This window comes from Scyliorhinus canicula, chromosome 18 (genome assembly GCF_902713615.1).
Source record: "Scyliorhinus canicula chromosome 18, sScyCan1.1, whole genome shotgun sequence".
In the NCBI taxonomy this organism is placed as follows: Eukaryota; Metazoa; Chordata; class Chondrichthyes; order Carcharhiniformes; family Scyliorhinidae; genus Scyliorhinus; species Scyliorhinus canicula.
Window position 1 is genome coordinate 5,382,790 of NC_052163.1, and position 15,513 is coordinate 5,398,302.

The 15,513-nt window shown below is 47.8% G+C and overlaps 1 protein-coding gene across 1 annotated transcript in view; it reads left to right on the forward strand.

Moving 5' to 3' along the window:
• wu:fj29h11 (protein NO VEIN) overlaps positions 1–15,513 on the forward strand; it is a 79,501-nt gene that overhangs the window by 42,492 nt on the left and 21,496 nt on the right. Inside the window, exons 18-26 of the mRNA XM_038777867.1 lie at positions 566–755; positions 1,532–1,674; positions 5,002–5,186; positions 6,163–6,437; positions 7,939–8,155; positions 9,773–9,953; positions 12,930–13,056; positions 14,170–14,244; positions 14,846–15,028. Coding sequence (XP_038633795.1) covers positions 566–755; positions 1,532–1,674; positions 5,002–5,186; positions 6,163–6,437; positions 7,939–8,155; positions 9,773–9,953; positions 12,930–13,056; positions 14,170–14,244; positions 14,846–15,028 — 1,576 coding nt within the window. The remainder of the gene's footprint in view (positions 1–565; positions 756–1,531; positions 1,675–5,001; positions 5,187–6,162; positions 6,438–7,938; positions 8,156–9,772; positions 9,954–12,929; positions 13,057–14,169; positions 14,245–14,845; positions 15,029–15,513) is intronic.

The following is a 15,513-nucleotide window of genomic DNA, read 5'->3' on the forward strand; positions in this document are numbered from 1 at the left end:
AGAATGTGCAAACTCCACACGGACAGTGACCCAGAGCCGGGATCGAACCTGGGACCTCAGTGCCGTGAGGCAGCAGTGCTAACCACTGTGCCACTGTGCTGCCCTGCTGGCTTCTCTGTCATGTTTTCAAACCCCTCTCTGGCCTGGCTCCCTCCTATCTCTGTAATCTCCCCAGTTCTAAAAAACCCTGGTATATTTGTGTCATCTAATTCTGACTGTTTAAGCATGCCTGATTTTAATTGCTCAGCTGTCTGGGCGCGAAGCTGTTGAATTCTCTCGCTAAATCTCTGTGCCGTGCTATCTCCCTTTCCTCCATTAAAACACCCCTTAAATCAAACCTATTACCTCCTCATGTGGCTCAGTGTCAGATTTCCCTCTGCGCAGCACCATGGGATGTGTTATTATCTTAAAGGTTCTGTTAAATACAAGTTGTTGTATTCCATTGGAAACATTGGTGGTAACAGTTGTTGAATTTGACCTCCAACGTTATATATTTGCATTGGGGTGGTGTCTGTTCATTTTCTGTGTGTTTTTTTCCTCCCTCACAACCATTGTCTCTTTTCAGGAGAAGTCACAAGGTGTCGTGGTCAGTTACAGCATCTTCCTCAAGATGCACTGTCAGGATAGCGAGCTACAGAAGTTTAGACCTTACATTCCGGTCCTCACCAACAAAGGCTTTGTCTGCCCGTTACATGTCAATGTCAACTTTTCATGCGACTACAAGAATATCACCGATTTACCAATCGATCTTCCAGGTAAAAAAAAAAAGCAATATGAGGGGGAGAGGGGGGCAGAATAAATATTTGATATTGGGACACGTTACAGCACAATAAATACCAGATGCACATTGGCTGATTCTGAGCAGCCAGCTGTAGGGTAATAAGAACAATTCTGATTTCTGTGACTGGTTAGCAGTGAGTTAGAGTAACAGGGTTTAGCACTGGATGGATTTTGAATGAGATTTTGATACAATCTGTAAACTTCCCTCTCCTTCTATGGTCATACTGTCCAGTCTAAAATCTACTCTGGTGTCAGCCTGATCAAGTGCAAAGCGGTAGAACTATTTTCTCCCCTCTTCCCAGTTTGGTGCCTTCTTATTATTGGTAACGAGTGGGCAGCACGGTGGCGCAGTGGTTAGCACTGCAGTCTCACGGCGCCGATGTCCCAGGTTCGATCCCGGCCCTGGGTCACTGTCCGTGTGGAGTTTGCACATTCTCCCCGTGTTTGTGTGGGTCTCACCCCCACAACCCAAAGATGTGCAGGGTAGGTGGATTGGCCATGTTAAATTGCCCCTTAATTGGAAAAAATGAATTGGGTGCTCTAAATTTATTTTTAAAAATTATTGGTAACGAACGATGTGAGGGACTTGCTGGTACAAAACTGGCCGTGCTCTCTGGCCGTTTATAGGGGAGTTCCAATGAGGTGTTATTGGTTTATCTTGTAGAGTGTAGTTGGGTGGCAAGTTAACAAGTTAATGGAAAACTCTTGGGTGTGTCCCTGCTGAGTTGCAAATGTTTTCTTTCACATTCAGGTGTAGACTGGGTGCTTCTGGATTCCTGCTACCTGGGGACAGACAATGATTCGGACGGGTGGAGGACATTTTTCCATTCCCTTGGCATACGGGACCTGTTTATTTTTCAAAAGAGGAAATGTACTTTCACCAAAGAAGAGCTGGTTAGTTAAACAAATCTTCTTCTCATTTAACTGGTGTAATTTAACCAAATTTAATACCTGGTGCATCACAGTATTTACAGCACAGAGGCCAGCCATTCAGCCCAAGCACTCTGTGACAGCCCTCACACCTTGCTTCGTCTCACCCAGGCCAATGGGCTGCTCTTGTTCATAAATTCATAAGGTATCAGAGCAGAATTAGGTCATTCGGCCCATTGAGTCGGCTCTGCCATTCTATCATGCCTTATATGTCCCTCATCTGTTACCGACAATGTTACAGGCCAAGAGCTGGATTGTGAAATCAGCCAGAGCATCTCCTCCCTAGAACACATGTCCCAGGAGCGGGAGTTGGCAATTTAGCTTCCTGAGCCTAACACCCTCAATGTGATCGTGGCTGATCCCATCTTGGCCTCAACTCTACCATCCTGCCCATTCTTCACAACCCTTCAACCCATTACCAATTAAAAATCTGTCTTATCTCCTCCTTAAATTTACTCACTGTCCCAGCATCCACCGTGCTCTGGGGTAGCGAATTCCACAGATTCACAACCATCTGGGAGATGTAGCTTTTCCTCAAATCTGTTTTAAATTTGCCACCTCTTATTCTAAGATTAGTCCCAGAATGCCCCACAAGAGGAAGCATCCGCTCCATGTCTACTTTATCCAGACCTTTTAGCGTCTTGAATACCTCAGTTAGATCTCCCCTCATTCTTCTAAACTCTAGAGAGGCCGAAACTGTTCAATCTCTCTTCATACGACAAACCCCTCATCTCTGGAATCAACCTAGTGAACCTCCTGTGAACTGCTGCATCACTACATCTTTCCTCAAAGAAGGGGACCAAAACTGTGCACAATGCTCTGGGTGCAGTCTTACCAATGCCTTGTAGGTGTTTTCTTTGCAATATTCAATCAGCTCTCTTGATGACCTTGTCGATAAAGCCACTGACCGGTGGCGTTCAGGCCTCGGGCTCAATCCCCTGTCTGTAGCGTTTTAATTATTGATGGGGTGGGCGGGTGGGGGGGCTCAACATCTCTGGAATAAGAAGCGGGAGGGGTGGTGTGGGCATTCCTTTTCCTTATTGCTATCAGGTAATTCTCTCAGTACGAAAACTGAATAAAAACATTTATAAAAAAAAAGGTAATTCTCTCAGAGGACAGATCCTGCATGGCACCATCGTTAACCAAGATGTTCTGTAAATAATCTTCTCCCTCCTGTCCACACCCAGAGTAGAGTTAATGAATGATGCACCCGGGCGAGGGTGGTGAAATGTAGCAAAAGAAGCGTGAGGTGTTACGATTGGCCTCGTGCCAAGTTAATCCAAACCCCAATTAGTTGCATCCAGTACTCAATTTACTGCCCAGTCCCCAAGAAGCAGGCAGCTCTGTTGAATGACGGAGTTTCCATGATATTAGTCCGGAAACCCTCTGATCTTTCCCAGTCGCTGAAGGAAGGTGTGTACATGTCCATGTCAGAATGCTGCCTGTTACTTGGAGGCATTGGGGTCCCCGTGGTTTTGTAGGTAGTAACTACTGGGAGATGTCAGGAAACGCTTTAGAAATAGTTGCAGTGAATCCTGTAAATAGTGTATTGTGATGAAAGTAGGAACTTCAGATATAGTATTATATTTGATGCAGTAAGGGTTTAGAGCCTGGGTTAATGTGTGTGTGCGACTGCTGCTGTCATGTTTTTAAAACATCCTGGTTTGAAAGGTTTGGGGTGCCAGAGGTGCAATTAAGGCATTGTAAAAGCTTGGGCTAATGTAGTTTGGTTTGGATTAAGGGGGAGTCCCTGTAGAGCTAATTAGAGATATTGCATTTCAGTTTGGTAAGATGTTGTAATTAATGGGAGGAGCTAGAGAACCAGGCATTTTGATCTAGTTTTGGTTATGGAGATGGAAGTCAAGCTATGAAGACAGTTTGTGAAGACGTCAGTTAGAGATTATGCATTGTTCTGACAGGGTCAGATCTCTTTCCTTAAAGTAGTGTCAAAAGATCTCTCTTTCCCAACTTAGAATATCCAGACATCTCTGCACAGCAAGTATGCCTGAGTGTTAACTGTATTTGAAAGTGGATTGAGATCTGAGATGGTGTTGTTTGAGTGGAAATAAATCAGCAGTTAAGGGCTATTGTGTCACTGTGTTGATTAGCAATGTTTAAGGGGTAATTGTAAGTATTTTCTTGTGCAATGTTAAAGATATTTTAATACGAGGCAGCACGGTGACGCAGTGGGTTAGCCCTGTTGCCTCACGGCACCGAGGTCCCAGGTTCGATCCCGGCTCTGGGTCACTGTCCATGTGGAGTTTGCACATTCCCCCCCGTGTTTGCAGGGGTTTCGCCCCCACAACCCAAAGATGTGCAAGATAGGTGGATTGGCCATGCTAAATTGCCCCTTAATTGGAAAAAATGAATTGGGTACTCTAAATTAAATATATATATATTTTAATACTCTGTTAACGATAAAGTTTGTTTTGATGAAACATATCCCTATTTTGGGTGAAATCACTCCTGGAGCGAGATATCCTTTCATCACAGTCTTTAAGGTGGACTGGTTTAGCTCAGTGGGCTAGACAGCTGCTTTGTGATGCAGAACAAGGGCAACTTCGCAAGTTCAATTCTCTGAGACTGCTGAATTCTCCCTCTGTGTGCCCGAACAGGTGCCGGAATGTGGCGACTAGGGGGTTTTCACAGTAACTTCATTGCAGTGTTAATGTAAGCCTACTTGTGGCACTAATAAAGATTATGTATTATTATTACAAAATGAAAATAAAATATTGTGGTCTGTGTCCAGTATTCCCGACCACGGTCTGGTCAAGGATTGTAATAATATAATGTAGCCAATGTGCAGCTTGTGATAAGGGTGGGTACCGTAGTTGAATGTTGGAGCAATAATCAAGCGGAGTGCTTTCTCCTGAAAAACATTGAGCTTTTTGATGTTGAGATGCACCTGTCTAAGTGCTGAATATTCCATTACACTGCTGACCGCGCACTTTGAAGGTTGAAAAGGTGAGCATGGAGCCATTCTGGCGCACAGTAAACCCCAGTATCCGTACAGTTGTCAGCTCAATAATATTGAGAGGGAGATAATTGGGTTGTTCTATTTTGGGGGATTTGCCTGCTCGAATATGCAGATATGTAAATATCAGAGTCACCAAAGGTCACCATTTAACTCCAGGATGAAATGGCCCCATTGGCAGTATTGCCTGTATGAAGGTGTCTGTTGAGTTGCCTGTTGCCCATCCACACTCCTACCCTGTGTGGGCTAAAGCTGGGTCACGTTAATGGTTTTTATAAACTTCAAGCTTGATGTGATTTTAAAAAATATGTTTTTAGGCATCCGGCCCGTGGAAATCTGTCTGTGAGTTTTGGCCTACCACAGCAGATAACATGTACGTTGTGGAAGATTATGTCTGTGAAGAACTGCACTGTCTCTTAACCACAGAGGATCTGTCTGATCAGATGAAACATAAGCAGAGGGTTAACCTATTGAAACATCTTGACGGAAACTGGGACTCTGGGTAAGTTGACTGCAAATACCACTTGATATTTATGTCACAAGTTAGATTGTTTGTCCTCTCCATTATCTCCTATTTCCCTCCTCCCTTTTCCCTCCCCCTCCCCCACCTTCTCTGCCACACACGATTGGAGGGTGTTAAGCAAACAACCTGTTTCCAGTTGAGGGGCGCGCAGAATTGCAGATCAAATTGTGTTCCACCGCTTCAGGAAACCATTCTCCGTAGGCCTTGATAAAACCAGTGCGTTACTGCAATGTCGAATCACCAACATTGAAAACTGTTCTTCCTGATCTTATAGAAAGTCACAAGCCTTGTATGTCAGACTGCTGAGATCCGGGGTTGTATTTCGGTCAGAAATCAGAGATAGTTTGCCCATTCACTCAGATTATATATCATATTGTCAAGTCCAGGGCACAGAAAGAGGCCATTTCGCCCAACTGGTCTGTGCCAGTGACTCCGCACGAGTCTCCTCCCGGCTCTCTTCATCGAATATCTTCAATCAAGGGTGGCACAGTGGCTAGCACTGCTTCCCCACAGTGCCAGGGACCCGGGTTCAATTCCAGCCTTGGATGGCTGTCTGTGCGGAGTCTGCAGTTCTCCCCGTGTCTGCGTGGCTTTCCTCCGGGTGCTCCGGTTTCCTCCCCCAGTCCAAAGATGTGCAGGTTAGGTGGGGGTCACAGGGCTAGGGCGGGGGAGTGGGCCTCAATGGCGTTCTCTTTCGGAGGGTCGGTGCTGACCCGATGGGCCGAATGGCGGCCTCCTGCACTGTAGGGATTCTATGATTCTAACCTTCCACTCCTACCTTCCTCATGCACTTCCCCTCAAATGCATCTATGATATTTAATGTTTGCCTCATCTGCCCGTTTGATGATAAATCCCACGGAGCAAGTACAATAATGTTGGGGAGCTGGAGGAGGCAGGCTTGAACAATGAAACATTTTCAATACTCAAAACAATTTATTTTAATTCTTTATTCCAGATGCAGATTATCTCAGTATTGCACAGCTAAAGTCTTCGACAGCCAGGACAATGCGCTAAAGAGTGACATTAGTTCTTCATTCGCAATTTATCTTACAACTTTATCGTGGTTGCCAACTAATAGCCCAGCTGGGGATGGTCAAGGATTCTGCAAATCTTACTTGTGCCCTAATAAGGTGTACCTGAGATCGAAAGATTTACTGTCACTATTAGCTAACCGTGTCAGCTACGTATGTTGTGATCTTCTTGAGAAGAGTACTTTTGCTGCTTTTGTCGGTAAGTGCAACTGGAAAACCTCACATTGGTCCTTGAACAGACTGGAAATGTGTTGTGGTTGAGCTCTCCTGATTGATTAGCGCGTAACTGACCCATGCAGACGCCATTGCCACGCACAATTCCTGCCCTGTGTTAGGGAAGAGACCTTGGCTGGAGACACAGCTTTACCGCCCTTGTGATCCTACAGATAGAAAATGAGGGCGACACGGTGATTGGCACTGTTGCTCAACAACTCCAGGGTTCCACGTTCAAGTTCCGGCTTGAGTCACTGTCTGTGCATTCTCCCCGTGTCTGCGTGGGTTTCCTCCGGGTGCTCCGGTTTCCTCCCACAAGTCCAGAAAGACGTGCTTGTTAGGTGAATTGGACATTCTGAATTCTCCCCCTGTGTACCCAAACAGGCGCCGGAGTTTGGCAACTGGGGGATTTCACAGTAACTTCATTGCAGTGTTTGTTTTTATAAATTTAGTGTAACCGATTCATTTTTTTCCAGTTAAGGGGCAATTTAGCGTGTTCAATCCACCTACCTTGCACATCTTTGGGTTGTGGGGGTAAGACCCACGCAGACACGGGGAGAATGTGCAAACTCCACATGGACAGTGACCCGGGGCCAGGATCGAACCCGAGTCCTCAGCGCCATAAGGCAGCAATGCTAACCACTGCGCCACCGTGCGGCCCTTTCATTGCAGTGTTAATGTAAACCGACTTTTCCATTGACCAGCATCTTCGAGAGAGCTGGGAAAGATAAAACAGGAGTTATGGTGTTAACGGAATGGGGCTCCTAAATTGATATTGCAACAGAACGGTTATTGCTGTGATTCTTTCCAAAATCCCAAATGAAATCATTGGATTGAAAAATATAATTTCAAGTAGAGTAACATTCATCACCAAGTCAGGCATCTTTTTAATTCTGGGACCAATTGAGCAGACAATGTTCTTCAAACCTACAAACCACCTTTCTTCAAAATGATATTGCACCAATTAGAAATAATGGTTATCTGTTCCCATTTGGTCCTCTATGGTCCATAGACCCGTGTAATATAAATGGTTTAAGTGTATACCTGCAGCAAGATCTTTGACGATGCAGCACTACCTCAGTACTGTGCTGGAACTGGGATTTGAAAGACATCACAACGGCGCAGTGGTTAGCACTGCTGCCTCACGACGCCGTGGATGCTGGAAATCTGGAATACAATGGAAGATTTGCAAAATTCTCAGTGGGATTGGCAGCGTCTGTGGCTAAAGAAACAGAGTGAACATTGCAGGTTTGACCAAGTTCACAGACCTGAAGCAATAACTCTGTTTCGCTCCTGACAGAGGCTCCCAGACCTGCGGAGTATTTCGAACATTTTCCGTATTTTAATTTGACCTGAAAAGTGTTTTGTTGTGATATTAAATGTAAAAATTACGCTCTTCTGCTCGAAACAAACATTTGTAACCTTCATCGAGAAACTGACGCTATATGTCCTGTGGATCATGTGTGGTTTTCTCTTACTTCTCTCAGGTATTAAGCCCTCCATATCTGTGGACGAGATGATTGACCACTTCAAATCGTGGTGTGTGAAGACACCCCCAAGTGAATCTGGCGATTTGGAAGGTGCAGACTTTTGCACATATGCAGACCACATTCACAGGGTCTACACGTATCTGGCTATGAACTGCAATCAAAGTCAGCTGCAGGAATTGTTTAAGCATTTCCCAGCTGTGTTCGTACCCACCAGGTATCTGCAACGCTCTCAGTTTTCACATGTGGGTTATTAAAACTGTCGGTGAGATAGGAATGGGGAAAGAGGGGCCTCACGGTAGCATGGTGGTTAGCATCAATGCTTCACAGCTCCAGGGTCCCAGGTTCGATTCCCGGCTGGGTCACTGTCCGTGTGGAGTCTGCACGTCCTCCCTGTGTGTGCGTGGGTTTCCTCCGGGTGCTCCGGTTTCCTCCCACAGTCCAAAGATGTGCGGGTTAGGTGGATTGGCCATGCTAAATTGCCCGTAGTGTAAGGTTAATGGGGGGATTGTTGGGTTACGGGTATACGGGTTACGTGGGTTTAAGTAGGGCGATCATTGCTCGGCACAACATAGAGGGCCGAAGGGCCTGTTCTGTGCTGTACTGTTCTATGTTCTATGTAATGTTCGAATTGCTGATGGAGGCAGCACGGTGGCTCCCAGGTGGCTGGGGGGAGGTTAGAACAAGAGCCTTGGGATCATTGACAAATTTGCCAATTGGGGTGGCAAATTGGTGAGCAGGTCACTCACACCTTTACTCCTCTTATGTGCTTTCTGTTGAAGGGGCTGCCTGTGACGATGTCTGATTGAGTTGGAAAATTGTTGGCTTAAGTCTCCCTCCAGAAGATTGAGCACAAAGCCTATGCTGACACTCAGTAGATTACTGAGGGACTGTCTTTCAAATGAGATGTTAAGCTATGGCCCTTCCCACTGTGAGAGATCCCATCACACTATTTGGATAAAGTGTTGGGGAACTCTCCTCAGTAACACCATAAGACATCGGAACAGAATTAGGCCACTCAGCCCATCGAGTCCGCTCCGCTATTCAATCATGGCTGACATTTTTCTCATCCCCATTCTCCTGCCTTCTCCCCATAACCCCTGATCCCCTTAATGATCAAAAACCTACCTATCTCTGTTTTAAAGACACTCAGTGATTTGGCCTCTGCAGCCATCAGCGGCAAAGAGTTCCACAGATTCACCACCCTCTGGCTGAAGAAATTCCTCCTTATCTCTGTTTTAATGGATCATCCCTTCAGTCTGAGATTGTGTCCTCTGCTTCTAGTTTTTCCTACAAGTGGAAACATCCTCTCCACATCCACTCTATCCAGGCCTCGCAGTATCCTGTAAGTTTCAATAAGATCCCCCCCTCATCCTTCCAAACTCCGAGTACAGACCCAGAGTCCTCAACCGTTCCTCTCCAATCTCTCCAAGAATATCAATAAAAACTGATTCTCTGATCATCATCTTATTGCTGATTGTGTGGGGGTACTAGTGCAGATATTATCCTCTGTATTTGTTCTTGGAATACGGACCCAGTAAGTGTAGAAGATTTTAGTTTAGACGGGCAGCATGGTCGGCACGGGCTTGGAGGGCCGAAGGGCCTGTTCCTGTGCTGTACTTTTCTTTGTTCTTTGTTGTTACTTGGCAATAGTACTTCATTAGCTGCGAAGTTGTTGAAGATATCCGGGAATTGTGGAAGGGACTGTTTCAAGGGCATTTACCCAAGGGCCTACTTTGTGGGAAGCAGTTAGCAGGGGCAAGAAAATACCAGAAAATTTAGTTACATGAAACTGTCAGGCAATTTGAAATAAATGTTCAACTCTCTTTTGAAGCAGTGATTCGTTCTGCACTGGAAAATTCTACCATCAGAAGAATGTATTCTGGAGTGATCCAAGTAGAATATTCCAGCGTTATAAATTTCTAATTCAGAGCACAGACGGATCTTTCCAGGAACCTCGCCTGCTAGCTCCTTTCTATTCTCAGTTGGATGATCTGAAAAAACTATTTCGGAAGGTATGTCTAAAACCAGTTATCACAACTTGTCTTCAACCTGCCTTGGTTGGAAATTCTATGGCCTCGAAGTTAGGCTCTACATCCATTATAGGCCGAGTGGGGACCCCCCGAACAATCCTCGTGCCTGAAAGGTGAGGAATAAGGGGTGGGATTCTCCTCTACCCATCGGGCGGGGGGTCCCGGTGCCAAGGAGTGGCGTGAACCACTTCGGCGTCGGGCCGCCCCGAAGGTGCGGAATCCTCGGCACCTTCAGGGGCTAGGCCGAAGGGGCTTGGCGCCACGTCAACCGGCGCCGAAGGGCCTCCACCGGCTGGCGCGAGTTGGCGCATGCGTGGAGCGCCAGCGTGTGCTGGCGTCATCCCAGCGCATGTGCAGGGAGGTTCGTCTCCGCACCGGCCATGGCGGAGGTCCACAGCAGCCGGTGCGGAGGGAAAGAGTGCCCCCACGGCACAGGCCTGGCCACCGTGGGGGCACCCCCTGGGCCCAGATCCCCCCGTGACACCCCCCCCCCCCCCCCCCCCCCCCCGAGGACCCCGGAGACCGCCCGCAGAGCCAGGTCCCGCCGCTAAGTACCAGGTCTAATTTACGGCAGCTGGACCAGCCTAAACCGGTGGCCGCTCGGGCCAGAGAATCGCCGGGGGGGGGGGGGGGGCGCTGCCGGCAGCCGCCGACCGGCGCAGCGCAATTCCTGACGCCGCCAAAACCCTGGCGCCGGAGAATTCGGCAGCCGGCGGGGTCGGGATTCACTCCGCCCCTCAGCGATTCTCCGGCCCGGCGAGGGATCGGAAAATCCCGCCCGAGAAGTCCCTAATGTTGGATCTCTGTCCCTTACTGTTTACATCAGCTTTAGCGCGACAGCCCATCCGCAGAGAGTGGAGAAAAATGCTCTCAGGGATGGGCAATAAATGCTGGTCCAGCCACTCAGGGATGGGCAATAAATGCTGGTCCAGCCACTCAGGGACGGGCAATAAATGCTGGTCCAGCCACTCAGGGATGGGCAATAAATGCTGGTCCAGCCACTCAGGGATGGGCAATAAATGCTGGTCCAGCCACTCAGGGATGGGCAATAAATGCTGGTCCAGCCACTCAGGGATGGGCAATAAATGCTGGTCCAGCCACTCAGGGATGGGCAATAAATGCTGGTCCAGCCACTCAGGGATGGGCAATAAATGCTGGTCCAGCCACTCAGGGATGGGCAATAAATGCTGGTCCAGCTACTCAGGGATGGGCAATAAATGCTGGTCCAGCCACTCAGGGATGGGCAATAAATGCTGGTCCAGCCACTCAGGGATGGGCAATAAATGCTGGTCCAGCCACTCAGGGATGGACAATAAATGCTGGTCCAGCCACTCAGGGATGGGCAATAAATGCTGGTCCAGCCACTCAGGGATGGGCAATAAATGCTGGTCCAGCCACTCAGGGATGGGCAATAAATGCTGGTCCAGCCACTCAGGGATGGGCAATAAATGCTGGTCCAGCCACTCAGGGATGGGCAATAAATGCTGGTCCAGCCACTCAGGGATGGGCAATAAATGCTGGTCCAGCCACTCAGGGATGGACAATAAATGCTGGTCCAGCCACTCAGGGATGGGCAATAAATGCTGGTCCAGCCACTCAGGGATGGGCAATAAATGCTGGTCCAGCCACTCAGGGATGGGCAATAAATGCTGGTCCAGCTACTCAGGGATGGGCAATAAATGCTGGTCCAGCCACTCAGGGATGGGCAATAAATGCTGGTCCAGCCACTCAGGGATGGGCAATAAATGCTGGTCCAGCCACTCAGGGATGGGCAATAAATGCTGGTCCAGCCACTCAGGGATGGGCAATAAATGCTGGTCCAGCTACTCAGGGATGGGCAATAAATGCTGGTCCAGCCACTCAGGGATGGGCAATAAATGCTGGTCCAGCCACTCAGGGATGGGCAATAAATGCTGGTCCAGCCACTCAGGGATGGACAATAAATGCTGGTCCAGCCAGCAACACCCACATCCTATCAACAAATTGTGGAGAGAGGTAATGTTTCACAATTGGAAGTTAGTGATTTAAGAGCTTTTAAGTACAGATGGGATGGTGTGAAAAAGTGAAACGATCTGTAATAAAATGGAAGGCAGGGCTGGCACAGTGGTTAGCACTGCTGCCTCACGGCGTTGAGGACCCGGGTTCGATCCCGGCTCTGGGTCACTGTCCGTGTGGGGTTTGCACATTCTCTCCGTGTCTGCGTGGGTTTCACCCCCCACAGCCCAAAGATGTGCAGGGTAGGTGGATTGGCCGTGCTAAATTGCCCCTTAATTGGGGGTAGAAAAAAATAATTGGGTAATCTAAAAAAAAATTTTAAAGATTGACGGCAGGGATAATTTAAATGTTAAAATGGATGACGGTCCAAGGCAACAGGATGGTAATAGGATAAAAAAATAAACAAAAGTTGGGTTATGGTAGGTGTAAATGGCAGCAGCAGAGCTGTTACTTAGACCTACGTGGGGGGGGTAGGCTAGCTCAGTTAGCTGGATGGTTGGTTCGTAATGGAGAGCAACATCAGCGGCGTGGGTTCAATTCCCGTACCAGCTGAGGTTATCCAGGAGGGAGGCCCCGCCTTCTCAACCTTGCCCCTCGCCTGAAGTGTGGTGACCCTCAGGTTAAATCACCAGCAGTCCGCTCCCCCCACCCCATACGGGAACGCAGCCAAAGGTCCTCTGGGGCTATGGTGACTAACGTTGACCTGCTGTATGAGAAAATAGCTGTAGCAGTTACAGTCTGCAGTTGTTGATGCATTAAAAACAATAATGCCTCCAGTCACCATATACATGGTCATTACTCTCATCCCCGAACACCTATGCCAGGGGACTGTGAGCAGCAATGTGGTGAAGTCTTAGCCAGCTTGGTGCTTCTAGCGTTTTGTGAGTTTGGTACTTTATCTGTCCTGGAGGTAATTGCTGTTTCATCTCCATTTGTAATTGAATTTATTCATTTCAATGACAGACTCTGAATGTGGAAAAGATACCGTCTATGAAGTACTATGTAAGCCTGCTGGTGCTGATCTGCAGTAATGAGTCATTACCCAACAATGACCTTCTGCAGGACGTGTCTGTCATTTACGCAGTTCTAGGTAAGCGGTTTTGCCAACTACCAGGTTTGTTTTCGGCTGTTTTCTCCCACACGGGGCGCTCCGATTTGAAAAGATAAAAATGTTGAAAGGAACATCCCTGTTTCTCCCCCACCTCTGCTCCACCGGTGCCAGGATACTGCCAGGGCTTGACCCTCCCCACCCCGGGGCTAAGCTCACCTGTGTTCCTCTGGCAGGTTCTATTCAACAGGTGCAAGTCATGGTGAACCTGCCTTGATTCATATCCACCTGGTGAATGGACAGATAACATTGCGGGGGGGGGGGAGGAGCAATCGGGGGCCTGATACATATATTAAAGCAGATGTAAATGGGGATCCTGACTTTTAACGTCATTGTCGGGGGGGGGGGGGGGGGGCGCACAATTGAATGGGGCAATCCCGCCAGCGTAAAAGCTATCTTGGTTTTTCTACGCGATTCTCTGCCCACTCTGCTATTCCCGTCTCCCCCTAAAACAGGGGTGGAAAATCTCCCCCCCCCCCCCATAGCTTTTAAGGGATGCCTTAAAGGAGTCAGGGGAGGTGGCGAGGGAGCAGATTTAGGGAAGGAATTGCAGAGCTTTCGGACCTTGTGTCAGAAGGAACAGCCGCCAACCAGTAAAACAATGTTGGGGTCCGAGTTAGAGAATCTGAAAGCTGTGGGAGGTTTCAGCGATACGGAAGGATGAGACCAGGCCAGGGTTCGAAAAGAAGGATGAGAATTTGAAAACGGAGGCGGAGCTCAATGGGGTGCTGATGGAGGTCAGCAAGTATAGGGTTGGTGGATAAATGGATTCAGTGTAAGTGCGGGTACAGGCAGCGGGCTGCAGGTTAACCTCAAGTTTCTGAAGGGAAGTGCAGAGGACTAGCCATGCCATGCATGTAGGGCAGACAAAGCAGGCCAGCAGCACGGTTCGATTCCCGTACCAGCCTCCCCGGACAGGCGCCGGAATGTGGCGACTAGGGGCTTTTCACAGTAACTTCATTGAAGCCTACTCATGACAATAAGTGATTTTCATTTCATGCTAGTAAAAGTACTGAAGGTAACCTGGGCGTATTGATGAAGAACCAGCTGCCTAACATCACCCGAATCAATAATTCCATTTGTTTGTCCCCACAGCTGAAAAATGCAAGATTTATAATGATTATGATGAAACATGGGAGCATTGTCTTCACTATTGCCAATCATTAAAAGGTAAGGATTTTATAAAACATTAACTCTGTTTCTCTCTCGGAGGGGGGGGGCACGCGGCGCAGTGGTTGGCACTGCTGCTTCACGGCACCGAGGACCCGGGTTCGATCCCGGCCCCGGGTCTCTGTCCATGTGGAATTTGCACATTCTCCCCGTGTTTGCGTGGGTCTCACTCCCACAACCCAAAGAGGTGGATTGGCTACGTTCAATTGCCCCTTAATTGGAAAAAAAAAAATGAATTGGGAACTCTAAATTTATATTTTTTAAAAACTGTTCCTTTCACCACAGCTGCTTCCAGATCTGCTGATTGTTTCCGGCATTTTCCATTCTCTCTTTGTCATCATGTGATGTGCGTGAGCTGGATAAATGTGGGGGGAGAGCAGATATTAGCAAATATAATACCGTCCACTGAGCAGCAACTGCTGAGCTCACTCTAAGATACCCTATAGTGGACATTGTTCTCATACTCTACCATGCCATTGAATATTTGAGAACTGTTGCCCCACTGGACATTGATTATTTTATCTTTATTGTAGTGTCAATTTGAGTATCATTATGACTCATGGTCCCTTCTGGTAACTCCTTCTCTCACCTGTGTCAATAGGAATGCTAATGAATGAAAGAGTTTTTCCAGCCAAGGATAATCGCTGGGTGTCAATGGCCAATACTCTGGTCATCCCAGACAATAAGCACCTGGAGCGGATTTTTAAAGCACACTCTCTGTGTTTGCTCAATCTACCTGCCGCACAGAGGATTTGCCACAAAACTAAGGCCAATAACAAGCAAGGTAACTCTGCCCTTCTTCGTTCAGCACCGTTGCATTTCCCCCTTTGCTGCCGACATGTGTGATGTTTTTCTGGTTGGCCTGGCCTGTGTTGATGCCCCTGGGGAGGATGTTCACAGGGAGGGACCCAGTAGATGAGGCGGAGCGATGCCATGCAGCACAATATCTGTGCTGTTCACTTAAGGGGTTTAGAAATGAGGGGGTCGGTGGGGAAAGGGGGTCCACGGCATTGAAAATAGGAATTTCTCCAGAATAATAGGGAAGCTGCTGAATAATAATGCTGAAGGCATTGTCTGAAACGTTCTTCACCACCAACCCTAACCCACTGCCCTTCATTGAGGCAAAATTGACAAAGATATAACATTTCATGGGTGTCACAGCAGGGTCCATGAAATCCTATAATGAGCCTTGTTATTCTCGGGTCGGTGGGGGGAAATGTGTTTCTAAAAAGAGTTTGATCAGTCTTGGGCAGTGAGGGAAATCAAAAG